Raw genomic sequence first — 23,381 nt, 5'->3', positions numbered from 1 at the left:
TACAATAGAAAGCAGAGGAAGTAAATGTGTAATAATTTGTAGAACTGTAGAAAAGTTTACATGCAAACAAAATCTTTAACCAGCTTACTCAAGATGAACATTTGCAAAATGTGCTGGTTATAAACAAACAAAATATGCGTTGTTCATGATCTCTGATTTCAAACCTTTGATGTAGCTGATCTTCAGGTAACCTATACTTTTGGTCAGGAGGGGTTCAGGTAATTGAATTTTAACTGTATTGGTACAAGTACATAAAAATAATTTATCAAATATCGATATGTGCATGTGATCAACACATGGTTCGTGATGTAACCTGGCAGTTCTTCTAAACCACTCATATCCCTGACAGATCAATTCTCCATTTTCCAGTTGCAAGGTGAATGGGAATAAGAGGTGAGGTACTTAGTACTATTCCTCTAACACCAGAATGGCAATTTCATTGGGTCTCAGAAGGCACGACATACTTGAGCTTATGTCTTTTAGATAATTAGAAGGAAGACAGTATTAACCTAACAGGCATTACAACCCTTCAATTTTATTGTGTACACTAATCATCTGATACCTGACTCCCAGACTCATTGTCCTTCCATGAAAGTAAAGAAGCTTGCATTGGAAAAATAAAACTCCCTTAAGTTAAACTGATGGTGCAAGCCTGCATTGAAGTTTGCTGCATTTACGTCTCAATAAGTGGCTTGGCAAGACCTCTCCACACTTTTCACTATAGCATCAGTTTCCCCCATCTTTGGATGCTGACATCTGGAGACCTTAGAAAATGCACCCTCCATGATCCAAATGATCCCAGTGAAGTTGCTGATCAATCCAATCCTAATGTTCAACGTGAAAATATGATCATTTGCTTATAGGCCATGTAGATTCTTGTTCAGATTTTCTCTGTGGTACCATGTGCAGGATAATATGAAATTTGAAACTGACAGAAGCCCTTCAGATGTAAAGCATGAGCCCCAGCAGAAGTCAATCTTCAGATTAATATATCTTCCAGATGCACAATCTTTCATTCAAAATTCAAAACTAACCCAAACTTTGAAACAGCACCAAGTGAATCATTTCCTTATCCAATTCCTAAGGCTTAAACCATCTCAGATGACCCAACTGTTAACATTTCACAGATTGGTCTCATAGCACCAAAGAGTATATGATTATATTCTACTTTCTATTCTTAAACTCTCTAAATAGGAGTAGAAATTATGTAGCATCTACCTCATTGAGAATGGTTAGAAGCAAAACTTAAAACTGATTTACTTGTAAAGGTTTAGCTAGTTTGGTGGGACAAACTGCTTCTGGTGGAATTGATGGGAATCAACACTGAGATTTAAAGTGTTGAGCTGTTTTTACCAGACTCTGCAACACATCAGGCTGTTCCAGACTGAGACCCTGGCATCAAGTGTAGATACTTGTCAATAGTCATTTTAGCCAGGATACTACCAGGTTTTGAAAATATATCTGTAACTGTGGTCCTGGCTGCTGTCCCAGGGCTGCATGGTAGTGGAAGAGACGTTTTCTAAAAACTGAGCATCTCTCCCACCTACTTAGCAGCCCCATCACCAAAGCCCCTGCTGTCTGCCTGTCTCTCATGCATGGAGTCAGCTCTCTGCTCTACTGTCTTAAAGCTGCTTCTGTAGAACTTGGCTCAGATTAATAAGGGATAGAGGCATTTGGCAGGCACTGAGGGACTGTGGACACTAAACAGCTGAGAGAGTAAACTTGCAAATGAGCAAAGAGAGAAATCAGATACAGGGTGGTAGGTAATGAGGGAGAAGCCATTGTGGGAGATGAAGGTAGCCATGAAAGCTTGAGGAAATAGGGGTGTGGAAAGCCATGAGGAGGAGGAGGAGGAACCATGGTAGGAAGGATCAATTCTTTTCCCAATGATGATTTTTCATGTAAGATTTCAGAGGCCAATGGAGATTTAATGTATATTCTGATGACCTTTTGTTTTTCTTTGTTCTCCCTCTCCTCCCCCTCCTCTCCACAACATTTCTAAAACTAAAATTATCGAACAAACAGTAGAATGTGCACACAAATCTGGCAGCTAAGGACCTGACAGCCCACTAATTATTGGTTTATTTGGAGAATTTTTCCTGACAAAACTTTTCAGATGTTAACAACTATGCATGAGCAGGTGCCAAACATCTGAGAGACCTGCAGCAGCTTCTGCATCTTATTGTAATAATGTAAAACATTAATGAGCTTGTTGCAATTAAGGTTCCTGCGTAGTGTGATGTTGTAATTGTGATGTTTCTGCCTGTTAAAGCCTGTCAATTTTCAAACAGGTTATGGGGGAAATAGTAAACTTTTAATTTAAAAAGATTTATCATGGTGGTTTGCTGAAAGAGAGATCTTACTACTTTTAAGCTAGTGACTACTAATGCTATTTTGTCCTATGTACATGCAAGTTTTAGAAGGAGGAAATGCCACTTGTCTCTCTCTTCTTTTGAATGTCATGTCTACACACTTGAATTCATTATTGGTATTTAATAAAGAATGTGTTCAAAATTGCATCAGAGATTTTTTTAGAGGTACAAGTTCATTATATCTTTTACAAAACGTTCTCGTTTGATTTCCATTTTATCATGTTTTTAAGGTCGAATGTGACTTTAATGTTCCATAAAGAGACAGAGATTGATTATCTGGAAAGAGTAACCCTCTAATGTGATTTATATATATGGATTTTATGTCAGATATGAAAAGTTGCTGTTCAAATTGTAAAGGAGGATCCATTAAAGAGCACTTTAAAATACTTTACTACTTAGCTTACCTTGGACGCTTGTTTTTAGAATTCTGCCCTTTCAAGCAACTTAAATATAACAGCTTATCAAACATTTACTAAGTGCTGGTGAAGAGAATTCAAAATTGTCATGGGTACAGGGTAGGTTAATATACTGGAAAAGACAGCAGTATTTAAAAGGAGCTATAAAAATCTTGTTGAGAGGCAGTCATAACTTAGCCAACTTTATTTTATTTATTTATTTATTTGGCGGAGAGGTATTGACGGGATGCTGGGTTTAGTCATACAAAAGATGATTCCTGATACATGTTAAATTGAACTGGAAATTCTACTGCTTATGGTTCACGCTTTCTGGATTTCTGTTCATCAGGTGAGCATTGTAAGAGTGTAGGAGAGTTAGGGAATGGGTGAAAGGCAAAATCTAGATGGAGAATTTGCAAGTGAATTTGTAATCAGCATATTCTTACTGTTTTTACCATTTAAGGATGTCTGTAAAATTAAATGCTTCTTAACCACTGGTTTAGATTTTCATAGACATTTACATTATATATATTGGATATATATTAGTCATTTTCTGCATAATTGTTGCAATTAAAGGGAGTGATTAAAAAATACTTCATGTGTGTCGTAAGGCATAATTACTTATTGTTTTACATATATAGGTTTTGGTTTTTTTTAATATCTTGGTACCTAAACTTGGAATAATTGTTCTAAAGTCTGCTCTGGTTGCTCTCCCTTCCCTTTCCCCCACAAAAAAGGAAATTTTTCATGTTTGTTTGGATAAGCATTTGTGTCCTTTCTACTAACTAGATCATAGAATAATCCAATCATTGACAAAGGCTGAAGTTCTTTGTCTCCCTAGCATATGCAATCTGTAGAACTGTCAGGTTGAAATCTGAGGAACAGGAAGTCTTAAAGTTGGGGGTGCAGGACTTTCATGACATCACATTAACAGGAAAATAAAGAAAAAAGAAAAAAAATACCCAGGAAAGCAAAGGTTTTAGTTTTTATGTTTTTAGTTTTTCACCATTTAGTTTTTATGTAGTTAGTCTTTGTTAATGGTGTTACATTTTAACAGCCTTGAAAAATGAAATATTTTTACCAACAGTTATCGTACATAAAGTTAGTGTTAGCTTTCCCACACTGGCCTTTTAATGTATCACAGCCTTCTGGCTAGAGGAATCGCCCCTGGTAAAAAGCTGGTTCAATCTTCATATCCATTCAGTGTTTTTCCTGTTTAAAACTTCCAGCAAGAAAACTATATATAATAGTGTGTATAAGGTTTTGATTTTATTTAGGAGAAGGGTCTTCAAAGGTACATGTAGCAGTTAAGTGCCCAACCCCCATTCACTTTGAATGCAAGTTGCATGTCTAACTGCTATCTGTGTCTTTTGAAGATCTCCCTTTTGAGAGTGGCACTATAAAATCTACACTCTTGCAGTGTGATAGAATCAGTTATTCTGAAATGTTCTACTGTGTTGTCAGGTTAGTAATGTTTTAAAAATATCTTGAGGGAACATGGTGTAGTGGTTAAAATACATAACTAATCTGAGTTCTGTATTTACCTCTGCTATAAATGTACTGTAACCATAAGTAACTACTCTGTCCCTCAAGTTTGCACATCTGTAAAATAGGGATAATTCTTATTTCTGAAGGCTTAGAAAACTAATTATTTGTTTGTGAAAGTCTTCAAGATTCTTGGTTGGAAGGTGTTGAACTGCAAAATATTAAAGTATTTATTTTTTTTTCTTAGTCACTGTGTGCCCAGTATTCTGCAGATAAACGAGAGGATGAAAAGATGTGTGATCATTTGATAAGAGCAGCCAAGTTCCGAGATCATGTGACTGCATCCCAACTAATACAGAAAATTATCAACATTCTGACAGACAAGCATGGAGCCTGGGGAAATTCTGCATCAAGGTAAAGATAGATCTTTAAGATTTGGCTTTTGTTCAGATATGATGGGATGATTTGGATTGTCTTCAGATGAGGTCAACCCTAATGGAAAACTGGCGTATCACAATTTTGTTTATTGTAAAACTATATATCTATATCTATATATCTATATATTTAAAGACAAAAATTGGAAGATACAGAGGATTTTACTTCAGCAATGTGTTATCTACAATTGGGGATTAATCCATTTTTCTTTTTTCAACAGTCTTGTTTACTCACAAAGCAATATTTGTAGTTTAGTGACTTCTCTAAATACCAGTACTGAGTCATATCTGAAATGGTAAAAATACTTTTTGTTTTCCTGAATGTAGAGAATCAGTGCAACATATATGTGAAAGCAACAACAAAATAGAAAAAAATTCTTCCCCAGTTGGATTTAAACTTTATCACTATGTAGAGCTCCAGATTTTTTTCAACTTCCAGTATAACTGCATCATTTATTTTAAAAAACAGAAAATACATGAATAAATATGTTCTGTTATTGAAGCATGGAATGGAATATTTAACACCTGACCAATGGAAATTTATGAAGAGAAGTAACGTTGCACCCCTTGTGCCCAGGAAAGAGGAAAATGGTTTTTTACTATGTTGCATTGTCTACTCATACATTAGAGCAAAACACAACCAAATGAAAATTACATTGCTTTCATTTGGGAAAATCTACACAGATGGAATAGTCATTACATTGACACCTGTTTCATTGTTTCTGCGCAAGTCAAGCTGATAGTTTCAGCTGAATATTTAAAATGAAAGTTCAAATCCTAGAGCTGCATGTCTGATTAGGATTTAAAAATAAACTGAACGTGTCTTGGCTAGAACATACCATGCTGGATCCATTTGCCTCTTGAAATGCTGTCATTTGTATGCAATGCAATGAAAGGTGGAAATGAGAGTGAAAAATTGAATATATATTTTTTGCCAATAATCTCAATTAGCTCTATTGTATTAAAAACAATTTTATCATGTTCAACAATTTCTCATTTAATAAGTTTTGAAGGATATTAGATATTAAGTACTATTAATATTGAGGTTTTTATTATAGCGTGTTAGCATTACAGGTTAGCCACAAACCCAAAATGTGGTGCTCAAACTATGTTAAATATGGAAAGCCTTTATGAAAATGCTCTGCAAGAAAATAAAAAATAATTACACAATTAAATATTTCCTGCAAAGGTTGGTTAGTTAATCGCTTTCTATGAACATACTATTTTAAGATTGTAACAGGGTCTCTTCAAACAACTTTGTAAAGCACTTCATACATCAGTGGCTCTTCAGTTTTCAGAGTCTGTGCCATTAGTGTTTTGTTCAGTTGTTTGTGTTTCTTAGCTTAAAACACTTTCTGTCGTCAATGGCTTTTAAATAAGGCATATGAAGAACTCTTTGCCATTTAGATGTGTTTTGCTCATCATGATAATACTGGTATAGTGAGATAGGTGGAGCTGTAATTGATAAAATGTGCTGCTTAGAGAGTGGGTTAACTACTCTCTGATTTTCTTCATATGAGGCTTGCATAATCAGCTTGTAAATTATGTAGTGTAGAAAATATGGACATGATTATTTCTATTTCATAATAAATAATGATCTACAGTGAAATGGAAATATCACATAATGCACTTTGCAATACACTTAACATAATTCTAAGAAACTTAAATGGCCTTAGAGAGGGGGAAAGAAATCTTTATCAGGAAGACAGAATGCATTTACCCACCATAAACCTGTTTTAAAAAAAAACAAAAACAAAAAAAAAAACCCCACACAATGATTCTCATCCTAATCAAAAGCTATATTAAAGGGGTTAAATTAATGTTTTACAGGATTATTTTACTTTCCCTTAAAGAATTGTACTAGTTTTTTGTCACATAAAATCAATCTTAGTAGTAGTTTTCAATATTTGGTTTGTGGTGTTTTGTTTTTCATCCTCCTTTGGAATCCATATAATTGCTTGTAGCCATGGCTCTGAAGGCCTAATACTTTCCCATTAATGTCATTTATTTTGTTTCAATATTGATGGCTTTTCTAATGCCATACGATCAGTGGGCTGCAGTGCTGGCAGCTGGCCTGGGATCGGCAGTGGTTTTAATAAATCACAATCAGACTCATGCCATTACATCAATATTTTTAGTCAATTATAGAGAAGGTCAGGTGCTACATTTGGTATAGGAGCCCCAGCATGTGGCATTTGAGAAACATCTGGTACTGCAACAAAACTGCAAGCCGGGGAAAAAAGAATCCAATTTATCCCATCTAAAGAGACCAAATGAAATCTGCTGCTTTATGGATAACACAATGATGATTATAGCCATTTTGAACATGTTATACTTGCTACACTTAATACCCTTTATACAGACATATTCCCTAAAGTTTCCATTCAATAAAAACTGAAAATGAAAATATTATTTCCTCAGAAGCAGATGTGAATTGTTGTTTCCTCACAGCAGGCATCTAATATCTTTTGACACATAGTGACCTGCCTGAATGCAATTTGTGTCTTAATATCCAGATTGTACCAGCTTTTGCCACATGAGAGAGAGTAAGCAAGCTCTCTTTCCTCCACTGGATTTGAAGTTCTGGCTATTGCCTTGGCATGCAAAGAAAGTATTCCTCTCACAGAACTCTGATATCTGTGTGCCCTTTACTGTCACTGCATTTTTTTCAAATGCTTAGAGATTTCAGGAAATAATGGGACAGACAAGTACCTGTTCATCCATACATTACTGTCACCTGGAGTGAGGCTCAGGTGAAAACTGAGAGAGCCTGATAAGAATGGTGGAATAAGCAAGAAAGAAGACACAAATGAACAGACTGGCAGAAGTAATTTTTTTCTGGTGCATAGAGCAGGCATTGTGTTTATTTGGGTCAGGAGACAAATCATCTTTCATGTAGATGACACCTGGTAAAGTGGCTGAATATAAGAAGGATGAGGAGAGATGATGGAGAACACTGGATGAAAGTCTCAGAGGACATACTACCCTTTTCTCATATCGTCCTTCATTGCATTCTAATAGGCTGACTAATGTACCATGGAAATTCATTCTTGGTATTAGAGGGGAAAAGGGTGGTACTCTTCTCAGAAAAATGCAAAGGTAGAACTGCAGACATAAATTATTTTAGAAGCAATAAGGTTTAGGAATTTTTAAGAGAACCTCTGTATATCAAGATCTCTGAATGCTTTTGATTAGTTTAAGAGAGTGAGTTTAGGCTCAGGTTTTGGTTGCTTAAGAAACTCTGTTTCAGATTGGTTGAATGTGTTCTAATGGATGCCCTCAAGCAAGAGGCGTCTCTGCCTTAGAGACATTCATCTTTTTTCTGTGTTACAGGCTTGCTGGTAAAAATCTTTGTGATGCTCTCTCCAATTTTTCTTCAGTAAATCAAATCTTCCTTCTTTCAAAAAGATGAATGCTGTAAGGTTGGGGTGTTATAAAAAAAATCAATGCAGGCAAAATTGAAACAGTATGCCTCTGTATTGATTGGCCTTGTGAAATCGAAACTAACAGCTTTGTAACTGTTCCAATGGACAGTTAGCTGACCTGTAATGGATAAACTATCAATATTAGCATTACTATTTTATCTTGTAGTATGTCATTTTAGAATCCAGAGTCCAAGGAAGGAGAAGGGTTGAACTGAATTTTTAATGTTACTTGTAAGAAGTAACCACATTCTTTCTCTGTATAGTTGTTTATAGATAAGTGACATATGTACTTGTTCTGTTTTAAAACACAGTATTACTTTAAAGAGCAATGATTATTTTTAACCTGTTCCCTTTGGCATTTGCTATAAAATGCATTTCAAAATATTTGCTTTTTAAATTAAAAAAAAGAACAAGAAAAAACTCCAAACAAAATAGCACCAAGAGCTTTGTTTATCAGGGCAAATGTAGTTTTATTAGTCTAAACATTGAGAATATGATGCACCTTTTCCCCCATCTGTAGTAAATTTTATGACTGAGTTTATTAATAAAAATTACAAAGTTTCAAGATGTTCATCATAGATTTATACCGTGTACTCTTCCTAAATAGGCATCAATGCACAGAATTTTAACGGTGTCCCTATAAAACACATCATGATGATGATGTATAAATTTCCCCCTTTCTTACTGATTCACATGCTTTTCATTCTGACTCCTACCTGACCCTGAGGATCTTGCACTTGACATCAGTGTAAGGCAACATTCATTGCTTTCTCTGGAGCTTTGATGATGCTAGGAAATTCTTTATAGCCTACAATGACAATAACATACTAAAATTAACATTTTTCCTATTTGTCTCCTGCCCTGTGTCCCCCTCCAAAAAATGCAAATCATTAGCAAATTAAGTGAAGGTGGGGTGGAGGGACGACTAATGTAAATGTCAGTTAAAGAAATAAGGTTTTTTGAAGTGCTTTTATGAAATAAGTGGGTGTATAGAAGTTAGTGTTTAAATGTTATGTTTTTGTATGTGTACATCAATACATATGCAGTAACTCCCAGTGAGTGGTGGGTACAATGTTTTATATTTGTATAGAGGCCTGAGGCCAAGTACTTTCAGCCATTATAAGTGAAAGTTCCTGTACGATCACATTCTATCATGTTAAAATGCCTTTATAAAATATTTTAATATAGTTTTATAATAATTAGTTCCAAACAATGTTTGGATTACAATGGATACCAAGAGACTGGGATTTTTACACAGCCAGTCAGATTTCTCCTTACGCAATACCTTTTTGATAAATAAACTAAATGTGTAAGAGGCTGCTGAAAGATCTAATGGACATCTAATCTCTGTCTCTCACCAGAAGAAAAGTGTAAACTGTAGAAGTACTCTAAATACTTGTTCATAAGCAGAATATTTTTGGTAAAAAAATGAGGCGTCAAAGACCAAGGGTTGGCTTATAAACGGGTCTACACCAAAATTGGATGATTTTAAACTCTATGAAATCATTGAATTGAATATCTAATACATTGTCCTTTTGTTGACCTGTGGCGCCACTTCCCGCAGCTCCCATTGGCTGGGATTGGTGAACCGCGGCCACAGGGAGCTGAGGGGCTCCACGCCTGCAGATGCTCCAGGTAAACAAAACGTCCTGACCTGCTAGTGGCTTACCCTGATGGGCTGGGAGCCAAAATTTTCCAATCTCTGAAATATAGGGTTGGCTTATGAAAGGGTCATACAGGAGGTTTTGCTATTTTACTTATCCATCTTGGGGGGTTGGCTTATAAACGAACAGGCTACTGAATGATTATACAGTAAGTATAATCTCCATGTCATGCTGAGATCTACTGAGACTGTGAACGGATTGAAGTTTGGAGTTTTCACTATCTCCTTCTCAATAACTTTTCCCAAAAAGGGAACAATTCAACTTCAGCCCCATCTCAAGAGTTTTTCAGTGCCAGGAAAATTTTTCTTGAACAGGGACCTAATTATAACGTGCTTTAGGGGCTATTGGCAATTTGCTTTTACAAAGGGAGACTTTGACTGTTTCTATAACAAACAGACCCAGTCCCACCGCCTTAGCTTTCACTAGTCATCTGAGAAGCGGTCATATTAGTGGTGGTTGAGAGGCTGAATAAAACTTACCTAGTGGATCCAGAGCCACCATATGTGAAACTCAAAGAAATACCGCTGGAGAAGAGGGGGAGTTTTTCCCTTCCTGCTCTGAAACTGTCTGTAGTGATTTAAACTGTCAGTGAAACAATTCATCTTATCTGAAAAGTAGATGTGGGTGAGGCAGGGAAGAGAATGGTCACTATAAGAGATTCTTTATTCCATTACTCTGAACAGTGTTACTTGTCTAAATCTCGTAGTAGAGGAAAAGGAATAATTTCTTAGCTTCTAAGTTTCCACCTCAGTACAAAATATTGTTTTGTTTTTTTTTTTTAAAAATGAAATCAGCTGCAATTCACAAATACAAAATGGAGAATACTGGCTAGGCAGTGATACTGCTGGAAAGGATCTATGAGGTAATAGAGTGAGGCAATTACAAAAAAGGCAGATATTTTTCTATGAAGTATTAACAGGGGTATCGTACACAAGACATGATGGGAGGTAGTCGTTCTGCTCAGCATTCATGAGCTCTCAGTTGGAGTGCTTATGTCCAGTTTTGGGCACCACACTTTAAGAAAGATGTGGGCAAATCAGAGACAGCCCAAAGGAAAGTGACAAAAATAGAGGTTTAAAAAACATGACCTATCAGGCAAGTTTGCAACAACTGGGCATGTTTAGTGCAGAGAATAGGAGGGTGACACAAAACATATAAAAGGCTATTATAACAAAGACGGTTATCAGTTGAAGTGATCAGCTTAGTTTGCAGCAAGGGAGATTTATGTTATACGTTAGGAAAATTTTCTAACTATATGAATAGTTAAGCACTGGAACAAGTTACCTACAGAGGTTGTGGAATCCCCATCACTGAAGCTTTTAAAAACAGGTTAGGCAGCCACCTGTCAGGAATGGTCTAGGTGTACGTAATCTTGCCTCAATGGAAGGGGATTGACTAGATGACATTTTGAGGTCTCTTCCTGCCCTGTATATCTCTGGTTTCAGACTATTTTTTTGTCACTGTTTGTCATTCCCTGTTACTCCATCGGTTGCAGATTCACTGTGCACTGTAGTGGCTTGCAAAGTCAGTTAAGCAGAGGTGTCTGTGACTGATGGATTGATGGGTGTGGTCACAAGACATCAATGGCCTAATGGTGAACAGCATTATCTTTCAGTTGCATTCAGGACCCATTGAGAGTCCACTGATTTCCAAGAGTGCAGACAATCTGAACAGGCCCATAGTGCTGACAGAAGCTGAGGTCTGACCTCAGGCTAATTGTCTGGTGATGCCGAAAGAATGACAGTAGACATTAGATATGGGTTTAATCAGGTCGCAACTTTATTATTAGATGTCTGGGATTAACCCGATGGATAAAATGTGCAGTGCAGGTGAAACCCCCCACATTTCACCGGAGGGAGAGGAGGGGAGTGCTTTTTTTCAGACCTCCCCCTTCATTTATGTCCCTCCTGCGGATCCACTGGGAGGAGGGAGGGCTTCCACCAGCTCTCCCCCCTTTTTTTAATCCAGGTCCCTCCAGCAATTCCCTTGCCTGGACTTTACCAATTCCAGCTAATTCCGGGTGGCAGGAAGGAAGGCTTCCACCAGCCCTCCCCCCCCTTTTTTTCATCCAGGTCCCTCCAGAAATTCCTTTGCCAGGACCTTCCCAACCACCCCCACTCATAAAAGGGGTTAAGCTGGACTATAGTGATGGAGAATTGGCTCCCTGCTCTACCAATCAACGGAGTCCCCAACTGCCCCCAGCTTGTTCAGTTACCAGCTATGCATGAGGTACATGCACTCTGTTTCATTGTATCCTTCTCGGAGAGCCAGTTTATATAGGATAAAAACTGTTTCCAGCTACCAGCAAATGTAATTAGTTCTGTAGCTCAAGTGGTAGAAGTCTGTGTTGCAGGTTTGGGATTTAAGATGGAGCTGGTTAGAACACTTTGGAGTAAAAGAGAGGTTATTGAAATATGCTGTTGCATCAAAACCAAAAAAACTTTTTGTGGAGACAATCTGATTTTGACAAAGACTTTGTTTAAAAGGTTTAGGGGGAGCGGGGAAGTAGGAGAGAAAGAGACTCACACTCTAACATGTTTATTAGGGCACTAATCTAGGATCTTGAAGTCTCTGTCTGCCTAATTTAATGATCTGGGATGAAAAACTGAGAGCACTTTATTAAGTACACAATATTTTAAATGATTTGTGTATTAATCAGTGGTTTTCCTTATGGTGTGTCTCTTTTAATGCAAATTTAATATTGAATTTTGGCTACTAGGCATTTTTATTTATGGTAACCCTCACTATATGCTAGTACTTTCCAGATACCAGTGGATTACGGTGCCTTTTTCAAGAAGTTTACAAAGTAAACCGAGATTAGGGAAAACAGAACAATTTTAAGTACATCAGCTTGATTCACTGTAAGCAGCATGGCATAAATTAGCCTTTTGAAAGAAGCATAAGTATTGGTGGCATAGTGTTCACGTGAATGAACTCATGCAGGCTGTACTAGGCATAGACTCCTTCACGAAAGGAGGCAGTGAGAAGCTGGCAAGCAGGTGGATAAGACTGGGAACACTAGGAGCAGAGTTGGAGGGGATGTGAGACTGCAAAACTTGGCAAGAGAGGGTAAATAGGATCTGTTCTGTGTCCAGTACTATTTATAATGTAATGACTTGGATAATAGAGTGAAGAGTATGCTTTTAAATGTTTGTGGGTAATACCAAGCTAGGGGTAGTGGAGCGGTTTGGAGGGCAAGATTAAAATGCAAAACAACTTTGAACAAACTGGAGAACTGATCTGAAATCAACAAGATGGAATTAAATCAGGGATGGGCAAACTATGGCTCAGGGGCCGCATCCAGTCCTCCAGACATTTTAATCCAACCCTCGAACTCCTGCTGGGGAGTGGGGTCTGAGGCTTTCCCCCGCTCCAGCCGGGAGTGGGGTTGGAGGCTTGTTTTGCTCTGCATGGCTCCTGGAAACAGCGGCATATTGCTCTTCCAGCTCCTTCGAATAGGGGCAGTGAGGGTGCTCTGCATGCTGCCTCTGCCCCAAGCACTGTCCCTGCAGCTCCCATTGGCTGGGAACCATGGCTAATAGAAGCTGCAGGGGTGGTGCCTGTGGACAGGGCAGCTCACAGAGCTGCCTGGCTGTGTCTTTGTGTAGGAACTGGAGGGGGGACATGCCGCTGCTACTGGGAGCTGCACGAGGTAAGCGCGACCCAGAGCTTGCACCTCTGTCCCCCTCCCGCCCTCCAAACCGCTTGGTCCCAGCTTGGAGCACCCTGCACCCCCAACCCCACATCCCCAGCCCACCCCTAGTCGGAACCCTCACCTCTTCCCGCACCCCGGCCCCCAATTTTGTGAGCATTCATGGCCAGCCATACAATTTCACACCCAGATGTGGCCCTCAGGTCAAAAAGTTTACCCATCCCTGAATTACATAAAGACAAGTGCAAAGTAGTAAACTTAAGAAGAAAAAAAAAATCAAATGGACACCTACAAAATGGAAAATGACTAGCTAGACAGTAATACTGCAGAAAATGATCTCGGGGTTATAGCGGATCACAAACTGAATATGAACCAACAATGAGATGCAGTTGTATAAAAGGCTAATATCATTCTGCAGTGTATTGATAGGGAAGTAGTGTATATATAAGACCATGGAAGTTAATTGTCCTTATCTACTGAGCACTGGTGAGGCCTCAGCTGGAGTACTCTGTCCAATTCTGGGTGCCACACTTCAATAAAAATGTGAACAAACTGGAAAGGGTTCAGAGGAAACCAACAAAAATGTCAAAAGATTTTGAAAACTGGACCTGTGAGGAAAAGTTAAAAAGATCTGTGTATGTTTAGTATTGAGAAAAGATACTGAAAGGGAACCTGATAATGAACGCCCTGCATCTTTAAGCGGGTGGGTATTTGGCTGGCTGGTGGAATGAAGGGAAACAGTGCTTTATGTCTGGAGTGGGGTGGGGGGAAGACTTGTCGTGGCTGGGGGAGAGACGCCCCCCTCCCCACCGGTCCTAGCGCAGACCTGCCCTGCACTTGCTGCGGCTGAGGGAGAGGAACCCCTCCCTGCAGGTCCCAGAGCAGACCTGCCCTGCACTTGCTGCGGCCAAGGGAGAGGAGCCCTTTCTTCAGCCCAGCCCAGCCCCGAGCTGCTGCGATGAGAGAGGGCTGGGGGGAGTCCTCTCTCCCCACCGCAGCCCCTGAGCAGTGTGCACCCCAAATCCCTCATTTCCGGCCCCACTCCAGAACCTGCACCCCAAGCCAGAGCCCTTATTCCCCCACACTCCAACCCTCTGCTCCAGCCCTGAGCCCCCTCCCACATTCCGAACCCATTGGACCCACCCCCACCACATGAATTTTGTTATGTGCACCAATATGGAGGTGATGTGTCACACATCACCTCCATATTGGTGCACATAACAAAATTCATTCCACACATGGATGTAAAAAATTAGAGGGAACACTGGAGCCAACCCCATATTCTTGTAGCCCACCTTAAATCCTCCTATGAGGTGGGATGGATGGTGAGGTCCTGGCGATAGATTTGCTGGAGGGACCTGGATGGGAAAGGAAGTAGAGCTGGTAAAAGTCCCTGGGTAATTACAGAATAAACATAAGGTTATCTGCACTGTACACTTTTATCTGCGGAGTAGTTCCAGACATCTAATAATAAAGTGCGGCCTGATTAAACCCGTGTCACATGTTTCTTGTCCTCCTTTTGGTATAGCCTCATAGTTTTCAAATATGTAAGGATTGTTTTAAAGAAGAGGGCAGTTGTTCTCCGTGTCCTCCTAAGGTAGGACAAGAAGTAATCTTCCGCAAGGGAGATTTAAGTTAGATATTAGGAAAAACTTTCCAACTATAAGGATAGTTAAATATTGGAATAGGCTTGCGAAGGAGGTTGTAGAATCCCTGTCACTGGTTGTATTTAAGAACAGGTTAGACAAACACCTGCTGTGGATGGTCTAGGTATCCCTGCCACAGTGTAGGGGGTTGGATTAGATGATCTCTAGGCATCTCTTGTGGGCCTACATTTCTGTAATTCTATTATTCTAAATCAGAAGGAGCAGAATTAATATAGATTTTTTGAAGGTGGTGGTAAGAAATGTAAAGTTTATTTGTTAGCAGACAGAGACACGAGAGAGTTGGAGAGGAAAGTGACATGGATTAAATAACAAAAAGTGAGGGGAAGAAAGATTACTTCAGTTTAAACAAAATGTATCCACTAAAGAGGATCAATGTGTTTTTTGGGAGGCCAGAGAGTAGGTTGTTATGACCAATCAGGGTATGTCTACAGAGTGATTAAAAACCTAGGTGGCCTGTGCCAGGCTAATGGGCTGTTCAATTGTGATGTAGACCTTCAGGCTCAGGCTGCAGTCCAAGCTCTGGGACCATCCTACCTTGCAGGATCCTGGAGCCCGGATTCCAGCCTGCAAGCCAGGGTCAGCTGGCACAGGCCTGCCAAAGGTATTTAATTGCAGTGTAGACATACCCTAAGATAGGTTACAGCAAAGGCCTGAATGAAAAATATGTCTGTGCGAATGGAAGGAAGAGGATGGATCCTGGAGATTTTGAGAGTCAGATTTAGATACTGCCTGAATGGTGTGTGTGACAGAAATCAAAATTAACCCCAAAGTTGCAACCTTGAGTGATGGGGAGGATGCTGGTATAGGCAGTGATAGGAATTGAATCCTAGTGTTTGGAATAGAAAATATGTATTTTCGTTTTGACCATATTCAGTTTAACAAGACCTCCAAGAGTTATCTGAGAGAGAGGGAGGCCGAGATATGGGATTAAGTGGAAAGAAGGGAGAGATCAGAAAGCAGTCAGCATAGAGACAATAGCTAAAGCTGTGTGAGCAAATGAGATCCCCCAGATGCAAAGTGTGAAGTGAGAGGAGCAAAGAACCATTGACAGAGGTCTGAGGCCACCACAAAAAATGTGAGAGTGGAAGAATATCCACCAAAAGAGATAATGAATCCTTGTGTAAACTAGAGAAGGTTTGCTGCTCCAGCTATACTGGTTCTCCAAATGAAATAAAATGTACTGGCAAATGCACTTTTTTGCTAGTGTAACTGCATCTGTGCTAGGGCTTTTTGCCAGTATAAAGCTGCTGTTAAATAAAAAAAAACCACACCTCTAATTGGCATTATTACTCTGGCAAAAGTTTCCAATGTAGACCTGAAACTCGGATAAGCTATAGTGATATATGGATGTTACACCAGTATAACTGCATCCATATTAGGGTTTATACTGGTATAGCTGTATCAGTAATAATAATCATCATCATCATCACACCCATAACTGAGATAGCTATGCTGCTGTGAGTTTCAAGTGTAGACCAGACTTGAAAGAACGATCAGATGCAGGAGAGAGAACCAGGGATGGACTATGGAAAGCTCAGTGAGGATAAGATGTCAAGGAGAAAGCGATAAATAAGCTCAAAAGCAGCAGAGGAGGAGGAGGTAGGAGTAGGTAGATACTTTATATTTTTTTCCCTTAATTTTGCATTGCTTTATGTTCTAGAATGACTATTTAGAAAAAAAGTTCTGTGATTTACTTGGATTTTTGGCATATGTTTGTCTTAATTTTATAGCCAGTTTTTTTTTAATTTTAAAAATATATATATTTTGTAAATATATTTAGTCCTTGAGAAAAATGATAGATTATCTCTGAGATTTTTCTAATCTAGTTTTTTCTCTTTCAACATTTTAAAGCTGTAAAATTGCTAAAATGTTCTTTGACTTAAGTGGTATCCATACAGGTATCACTTGCTGTAGAAAGGTTAAGATTTACACTGCAGAGAGACTGAGAGTTGATGGATCTAAAGAAAATGGACATGTTGCACAAAACAGGAGTGGAAGGAATTGTTAGAAAATCATTTTATGATAACATTTACCTTTCATAGTATAAACATTGTCGCTGAGATAACCAAGAATAACAATAATATGACAAGCATATGAATAGCTGAATGTACTACAGAGTTTGTAAAGTTTTCCATCTGGTGTGTTACTATTTCGTGTTAGAATCCTCGTAGTATTGCTAGTGTTGAAGTTGTCAGGGTTTTGCAAAAACCCCTATTTACAGATATTTCATAACAATTGAAAACCCCTTGTGGCTGAAACTTGATACAAAGGATTTAAGCCAGAAAATTTTCTTATGGAACTCGAGAAAAATCTGTTCAGTTTCTTTGGCTTAAGCAAGGAAATACACATTACCTACTTTTATGCAGTCATAAAAATACTGCTAAGGATATCAAGAGGTATCAGACTATACTAAGAACTAATTTGCCTGAGAAATCTTCATTTTCTTAAATCAAACTTTTTGGGAAGGAGTTTGTGTGAGAGAGAGAGAGCAGGGGAAAAACAGGCCTCTGGAGGGGAAATAAATTGTAAGGCTACTTTAAAAAACCCATGATTTTTCACAATGTTGCTTCTAATAATTAATACCTAAATAGATATAATAGAAAAAATTTCCCACATGCATCTGTAGCTGGCCAAAAGATTCCATATCAGACCTGACCATAGTAATCTGCACATCTGTGACATCTAGGCTTGATGATTGCAATTAATTATTCCTAAGAATGAAGCCACACCTTGACAAAAACTCTAGCTGGTATAAAATACACCTTTAAAAAAGGAGAGGAAAGGAAAATATCTTTAAAGGAAGAGGAAAAAAATCCACATGCATATACTGTTATTCTGCCAAGAGGTGCATAGTACTAAACTGATTAATTACTTGACCTTGTTATAACTTTGTCCTCTCTAATTCCTCCATCCCCTCACATTTCTTTCACCTGTAGTGTCTAATCTTGTTTTTATGACTGGCATGCAAACTCTTCATGGCAGGGAACAAGTATTCTTTATTTGTGAAACATTTCGCATGCTTTTGGGCATTCAAAATTAATTAACATACATGCTGAATCTAGACAATCATTACTTCCTAACAGGGAGTTAGCTGCCTCTATTTACTCAAAAGGGAAGGGAGGCTTTTGACATGTTATGAATTAAAATGAGACCTCTTATTTTGAACTGGAAATAGGTCCTGATAGCTGTAAGACACCAGATGGATTGGCAGTGAGTTTTGTGGTTTTTTATTTTGATTAACACATTTATAGTATGACCAGGTTTATGTGCCCGAAACCCTCAACCCAGAGATAGCACAAAAGAATAAATGGCTTTGTAGGTGTGGTAAATTACATGTGGTCACACAGCAGTTGAAAAAGCAGACAAACTCTGTCTGAAGAACTTGAACACAGAGCTATTGCTGGGGATGTGAAAATAATAGGCTACGTATGAGCTGTAAGGCAAGCTTTTTTTTTTGCCATTTTACCTGTATTAAAGAATGCACAGAATTCTAATTAGACTATAGAGTATTGTGTCTTGATCAATGCATCACTTTTAAAACAAAGAAATAGACCAGTTTTATAGTGCATGAGCCTAATGCTCCACTGCCTTGCATCTTGCGCTGGTGCAAAGTAAGGCCAGGTCTACGCTTAAAACATGTCAGTGCAGCTGCACCACTGTAACACTTTAATGAAGATACTTTTACACTGATAGGAGAGAGCTCTCCTGTCAGCATAGTTAATGCACACCCTCAAGAGGCGGTAGCTATATCAATGGGAGAAGCTCTCCTGCTGACATAGCACTGTCTTCACCAGGTGTTAAGTTGGTTGCTCAAGGGTGTGGATTTTTCACACCCCTGAGTGATATAGTTATACTAATGTAAGTCTGTAGTATAGACCAGACCTAAGTGTAAAACACTGATGTGTGTAAGTGGAGAATTCTGATTGGGTAGCAGTTTACATTCACCTTGTGCAGGTGTAAATAACTACTCAGAGTGCCAAGCGGTGAAGAATCAGGCCCTCTATATTTCACACCGTACCAGAGCTGCTACACTATTACTACCTTGCCTAACCTAAAATTTTTGGATTTGTTAATGCCTGTAAATTACAGCTAGCACAAATTGTAAAGAGCAGTTGATAAATCCATGATTTTCAATATGACCACACAAGTCCTATACTCATTTTACTTTCAGTGTATGGCTTTAGATTAAATTTAGCTGACATCTTCCTAATAGAGTGTAGAGGCAGCATAAGAAGAATAGAGGGCCACTCGATCTTGGTAATTCAGTTACTTTTAATGTCATTAAATATACAAGTGTGTCTCTGTTAACTGGGTATGCAGAGGTAACAGACAGTAACATTCTCTTAATCCACACTCTGATAAACACATATACCTACCTCGTTAATTAGAGATGCCTGATAGGGAGCATTCAATGTATGTTTTTCAGTGACTGGGTAGTACACTGAGTCACTTTCCACAGCATGTCTGCTGTTGTCTGACAGTTTATTCACTGTAATATACAGGTGTGAATGATATTTATGCTGATATACATTGACTTCATGCTGCCTCTCAACTCTCTCGTGTTAGCTTAATCAATCTTATCTTAAAGTATGGTTCTTGCTTTCGATACACACTTCACATTTTAAATGTATCTATAGTAAACACCAATTTTAAAAAATACACACACATTTTAGTGCCAGCTAAAGTAAAGGTTGTATTCCTCCCCCCTCCTCAGACTGCTAGTTGGATTGTGGTATTGAATGGGTTGCTTTGCCATCGTATGCAGAAGTCTTCAGAAGTACCAGTCAGCCAAGGCAGAGTTCCATCTGTTCATGCATAAGTAATCCCCACTCTTATCTTCAGAAGTCATTTTGGGAAGGTGGGACAGAGCTACAGAGCTGTAGTGAAAGGAGGCTCTGGAATTCTGGAGTTCACTGTATGAAGTGAAAGGAGCTGTAGCTTTTGCCAGAATCATGGAAAGAGGGTACCTGGGCTGCTAACAAACAGTTTCTGGTGAAGAGCTGACCTGGGAGAAGTGCCTGTCTGGTGTGGGGTGTCTCAGGCCAAGTCTTCACTGCACAGAAAGGTAATTGTTTTTGTTTTGGTTTTTTACTGTAAATGAAGATAAAGCACCAGTAGCTTTTACCGCAAGGTATCTAGGTGATATTAACAGTATACCCATGGCTTATGGTTGACCTGATCTAGTTTACCTCATGGTAAAACTAGTGCCTTCTCTCTACTGGGTTTGTTCATTCCACTCACAGCAACGACAGCACCATACGATTTCCCTAGCTACTCTCTAGCAGCTGCTGTAGCTGCAAGGGGTAGAAGCGGGTGTCTGATCTGAGGGCAGCCACCAACACCAAAGAAAGGGAGGTGCTGGTGAACAGACACTGCCTCCAACCCTGCAAATGGCTTTTCCCAAGCAGCAGCTGCTTTTATGTATCAGTGATACAGTATTCACTCTCCTTTCTGCAATGTGCCCCTTCCAGCAGACTGCAATTATGTAGTCCACTAGTTCTTCTCTCCTGAGTCTTCCCCTGCCCCTCGCTTGTCTCCTTTCAGTGTGAATGGATGGATACAAATGTTGCTTCCCCCCAGGTTGAGTCTCTATGCTTTTCCTTTATATGCCTTGTTACAGACGCCTAAAAATAGGTAGTGTATGTAGTTAAAACTCTGCTATATAAACTCTATCCAGTTGTGATGTAACTTTAAGATGCCTTATTTTATAGTCTAGTATTGTTGGAGATGGAATAATATAAACATACATGTTAAGCAATGGGTCATTCGTTTTGTGACCTCCAGTAAGACAAGTTGTCTTCTGGGGTATTATGGAGACCAAGTTCTTTAAAGGGTTTCTTACAAACAGACAAAGGGAATGCTATTTTTTCTCTATTCCACTCTGCTTTTTTAGATTAAGGATGTAAATTCTTATCTGGAAAGCAGTAAAATATGTAAAAATTTAATGATGGTCCTGGATGTTGTCAAGAGTAATCATGTCATCCATCAGAGAAGGGGGATTTGTAGATGGAATACCCAGCAAATGTAATATTCTTTCTTTCCTATTCTGCATTTTAGGGTCATGTGGAATTAGAATAGCTGTAACTACGCTGGGGCTGTTTTCCCTGTTCTTTGTATTCTTCGCCTCTGGGGGTATTTTTAAACAGGGGGCAGGGGGAGCAGAGAATGAAGTAAACGCTACCAAATCACTCTAAAGGCTGATACTTCTATTTTTAACTTACCCTTGGCAAGGCCACTTCACTTACTATTCCCATTATTGTATGAAAGGTCTGTGTTCCTATGAAAGTCAGTGCCAAAGTGCTTCTGGATTTATTTGGGTGCATGATTGCTCTCAGAGTTTACCTATATGCAAGATGATTTAAGTCAGTAATAATATAGTTACATAGTACGAAATACTGTGTCTGACTGACACATCACCTGTGCACACAGCTTCTGAAAGCCTGAATACTGTTTAGATATACGAATTCTTCATAGTATTTCTTAGTATTCAGATAATTTACCATACTGTAGAACCTCTGAGTTACGAACACCAGAGTTACGAACTGACTGGTCAGCCACAACCTCATTTGAAATCAGAAGTACAGAGATAAAAGACGGGGGGTACTGCAGTACTGTGAATGTAAACTACTAAAAAAAAAAAAAGAGGGAAAGTTAATTTTTTGACAAGAAAATGAATCTTTCTGTACTTGTTTCATTTAAATGAAGATGATTAAAAGCAACGTTTTCCTTCTGTGTAGCAAAGTTTTAAAGCTGTATTAAGACAATGTTCAGTTGTAAACTTCTGAAAGAACAACCATAACATTTTGTTCAGAGTTATGGACATTTCAGAATAACGCACAGTGCATTTGTAATTCTGAGGTTCTATTGTATTTGGAAAAAATACAATTTGGAAAATAAAAACTTTCCTAGTTTCTCTAATTATCTCTCCCTCTCCCCCAAAACTCCAGCCTTGTTTTTTATTCTTAGAAAATGTCTAAAAAGGTATTTTCTAATCTAATTTGGCATGTAGCATGTCAGTATCTTATCTCTTGCAATATGTTATCAAATACTTCCATTTTATCCATATTTTAAAAGTTTATTCCTTAACTAAAAATAAGAAAATTGTCCTATACTACTGTAAAACTGCAAAATGTGTTCTGCATAAACCTACCACGCAACAATACATTTAGCACAATAAATTATCTAGTAGTATACCCAGGAGCGGCGCCAGGGTATCTGACGCCCTAGGCGGACGGCCATTTCGCCTAGGACGTCACGCAATGACCTAGGGCACCAGAATTTTGGGGGGGCGCTATTTTACCGGGGGGGCGGCACGCGGGTCTGGGGGACCTACCGCAGTCATTTCGGTGGGCGGTCCGCTGCTGGAAAGGCTCCGGTGAAGCTGCCGCAGTCGTGCCGGCGGGCGGTCTGCTGGTCTAAAGGTTCCGGTGGACCTGCCGCAGGCATGACTGCGGTAGGTCCGCCGGAGCCTTTAGATCAGCGCACCGTCCGCCGAAATGACTGCGGCAGCTCCACCAGAGCCTTTCCAGCAGCGGGCCATCCGCCGAAATGACTGTGGTAGGTCCCCCAGACCCGCGTGCCGCCCCCCCCCGGTAAAATAGCGCCCCCCCAAAATTCTGGTGCCCTAGGCCATTGCCTAGGTCGCCTAAATGGTAGCGCCGGCCCTGAGTATACCTCTTTTGCTCACATTCTGGCTGTGTCACCCAAAAATATGTTTTTATAGACTTTCTTCATCACTGTTAATGAGATGAAATGGCAAGGTGTAATGAAGAGAATTTTTTTAGTGAACATTTCAGTAGCTGTTTTTCCTAGATTGAAATAGCATAGAAAATACAAATGAAACCAAATGCCTCAAAACAAATCCTCTTTCATACAGTGAAGGAGTAGAAGTTCATGCTCAGGATTTATGTGTTACATATACCTTTTAAAGAAAGTATTGCTTTTCCAAAATAAGGTTGAGATGAGTCTCTGATCAGTATCTGGGAAGGAGGGGGGAATCTATTTTCAAACTTTTTTAGAACTCAATTGTCTTTTGAGAGAACAATATCTGTGGAGTATCGATCGTCTGTGTCCAGTAGTTAGTCAAAGGCTATCTCCTTTGACTAACCCCTTAGCATGGTGTCATCCTCCTTCATGTGATAGATTGTTACAATCTCAGCCAGTGTAATTACACACTAGCCAAGTGGGTCATTTATTTCTGTACCTTCACCATTTACCAAAAATCTCCTTTATCTTTGGAAGCCAGCTCTTCCTTTTGCAGTAAAAGCAAAATAAGGCACATAAAACA

At 39.1% G+C, this 23,381-nt stretch overlaps 1 protein-coding gene across 7 annotated transcripts in view; it reads left to right on the top strand.

Annotated features, from left to right (window-relative positions):
- Positions 1 to 23,381, top strand: part of LRBA (LPS responsive beige-like anchor protein) — a 582,443-nt gene that overhangs the window by 250,254 nt on the left and 308,808 nt on the right. For all 7 annotated transcript variants that reach the window (XM_032793241.2, XM_075066317.1, XM_075066316.1 and 4 more), the window contains exon 37: positions 4,500 to 4,666. In XM_032793241.2, coding sequence (XP_032649132.1) covers positions 4,500 to 4,666 — 167 coding nt within the window. The remainder of the gene's footprint in view (positions 1 to 4,499; positions 4,667 to 23,381) is intronic.

This window comes from Chelonoidis abingdonii, chromosome 5 (assembly GCF_003597395.2).
Source record: "Chelonoidis abingdonii isolate Lonesome George chromosome 5, CheloAbing_2.0, whole genome shotgun sequence".
Lineage (NCBI taxonomy): Eukaryota > Metazoa > Chordata > Testudines > Testudinidae > Chelonoidis > Chelonoidis abingdonii.
The sequence above is the reverse complement of the archived record's forward strand: the minus strand, read 5'-3'. Positions and strand labels throughout refer to the sequence as shown.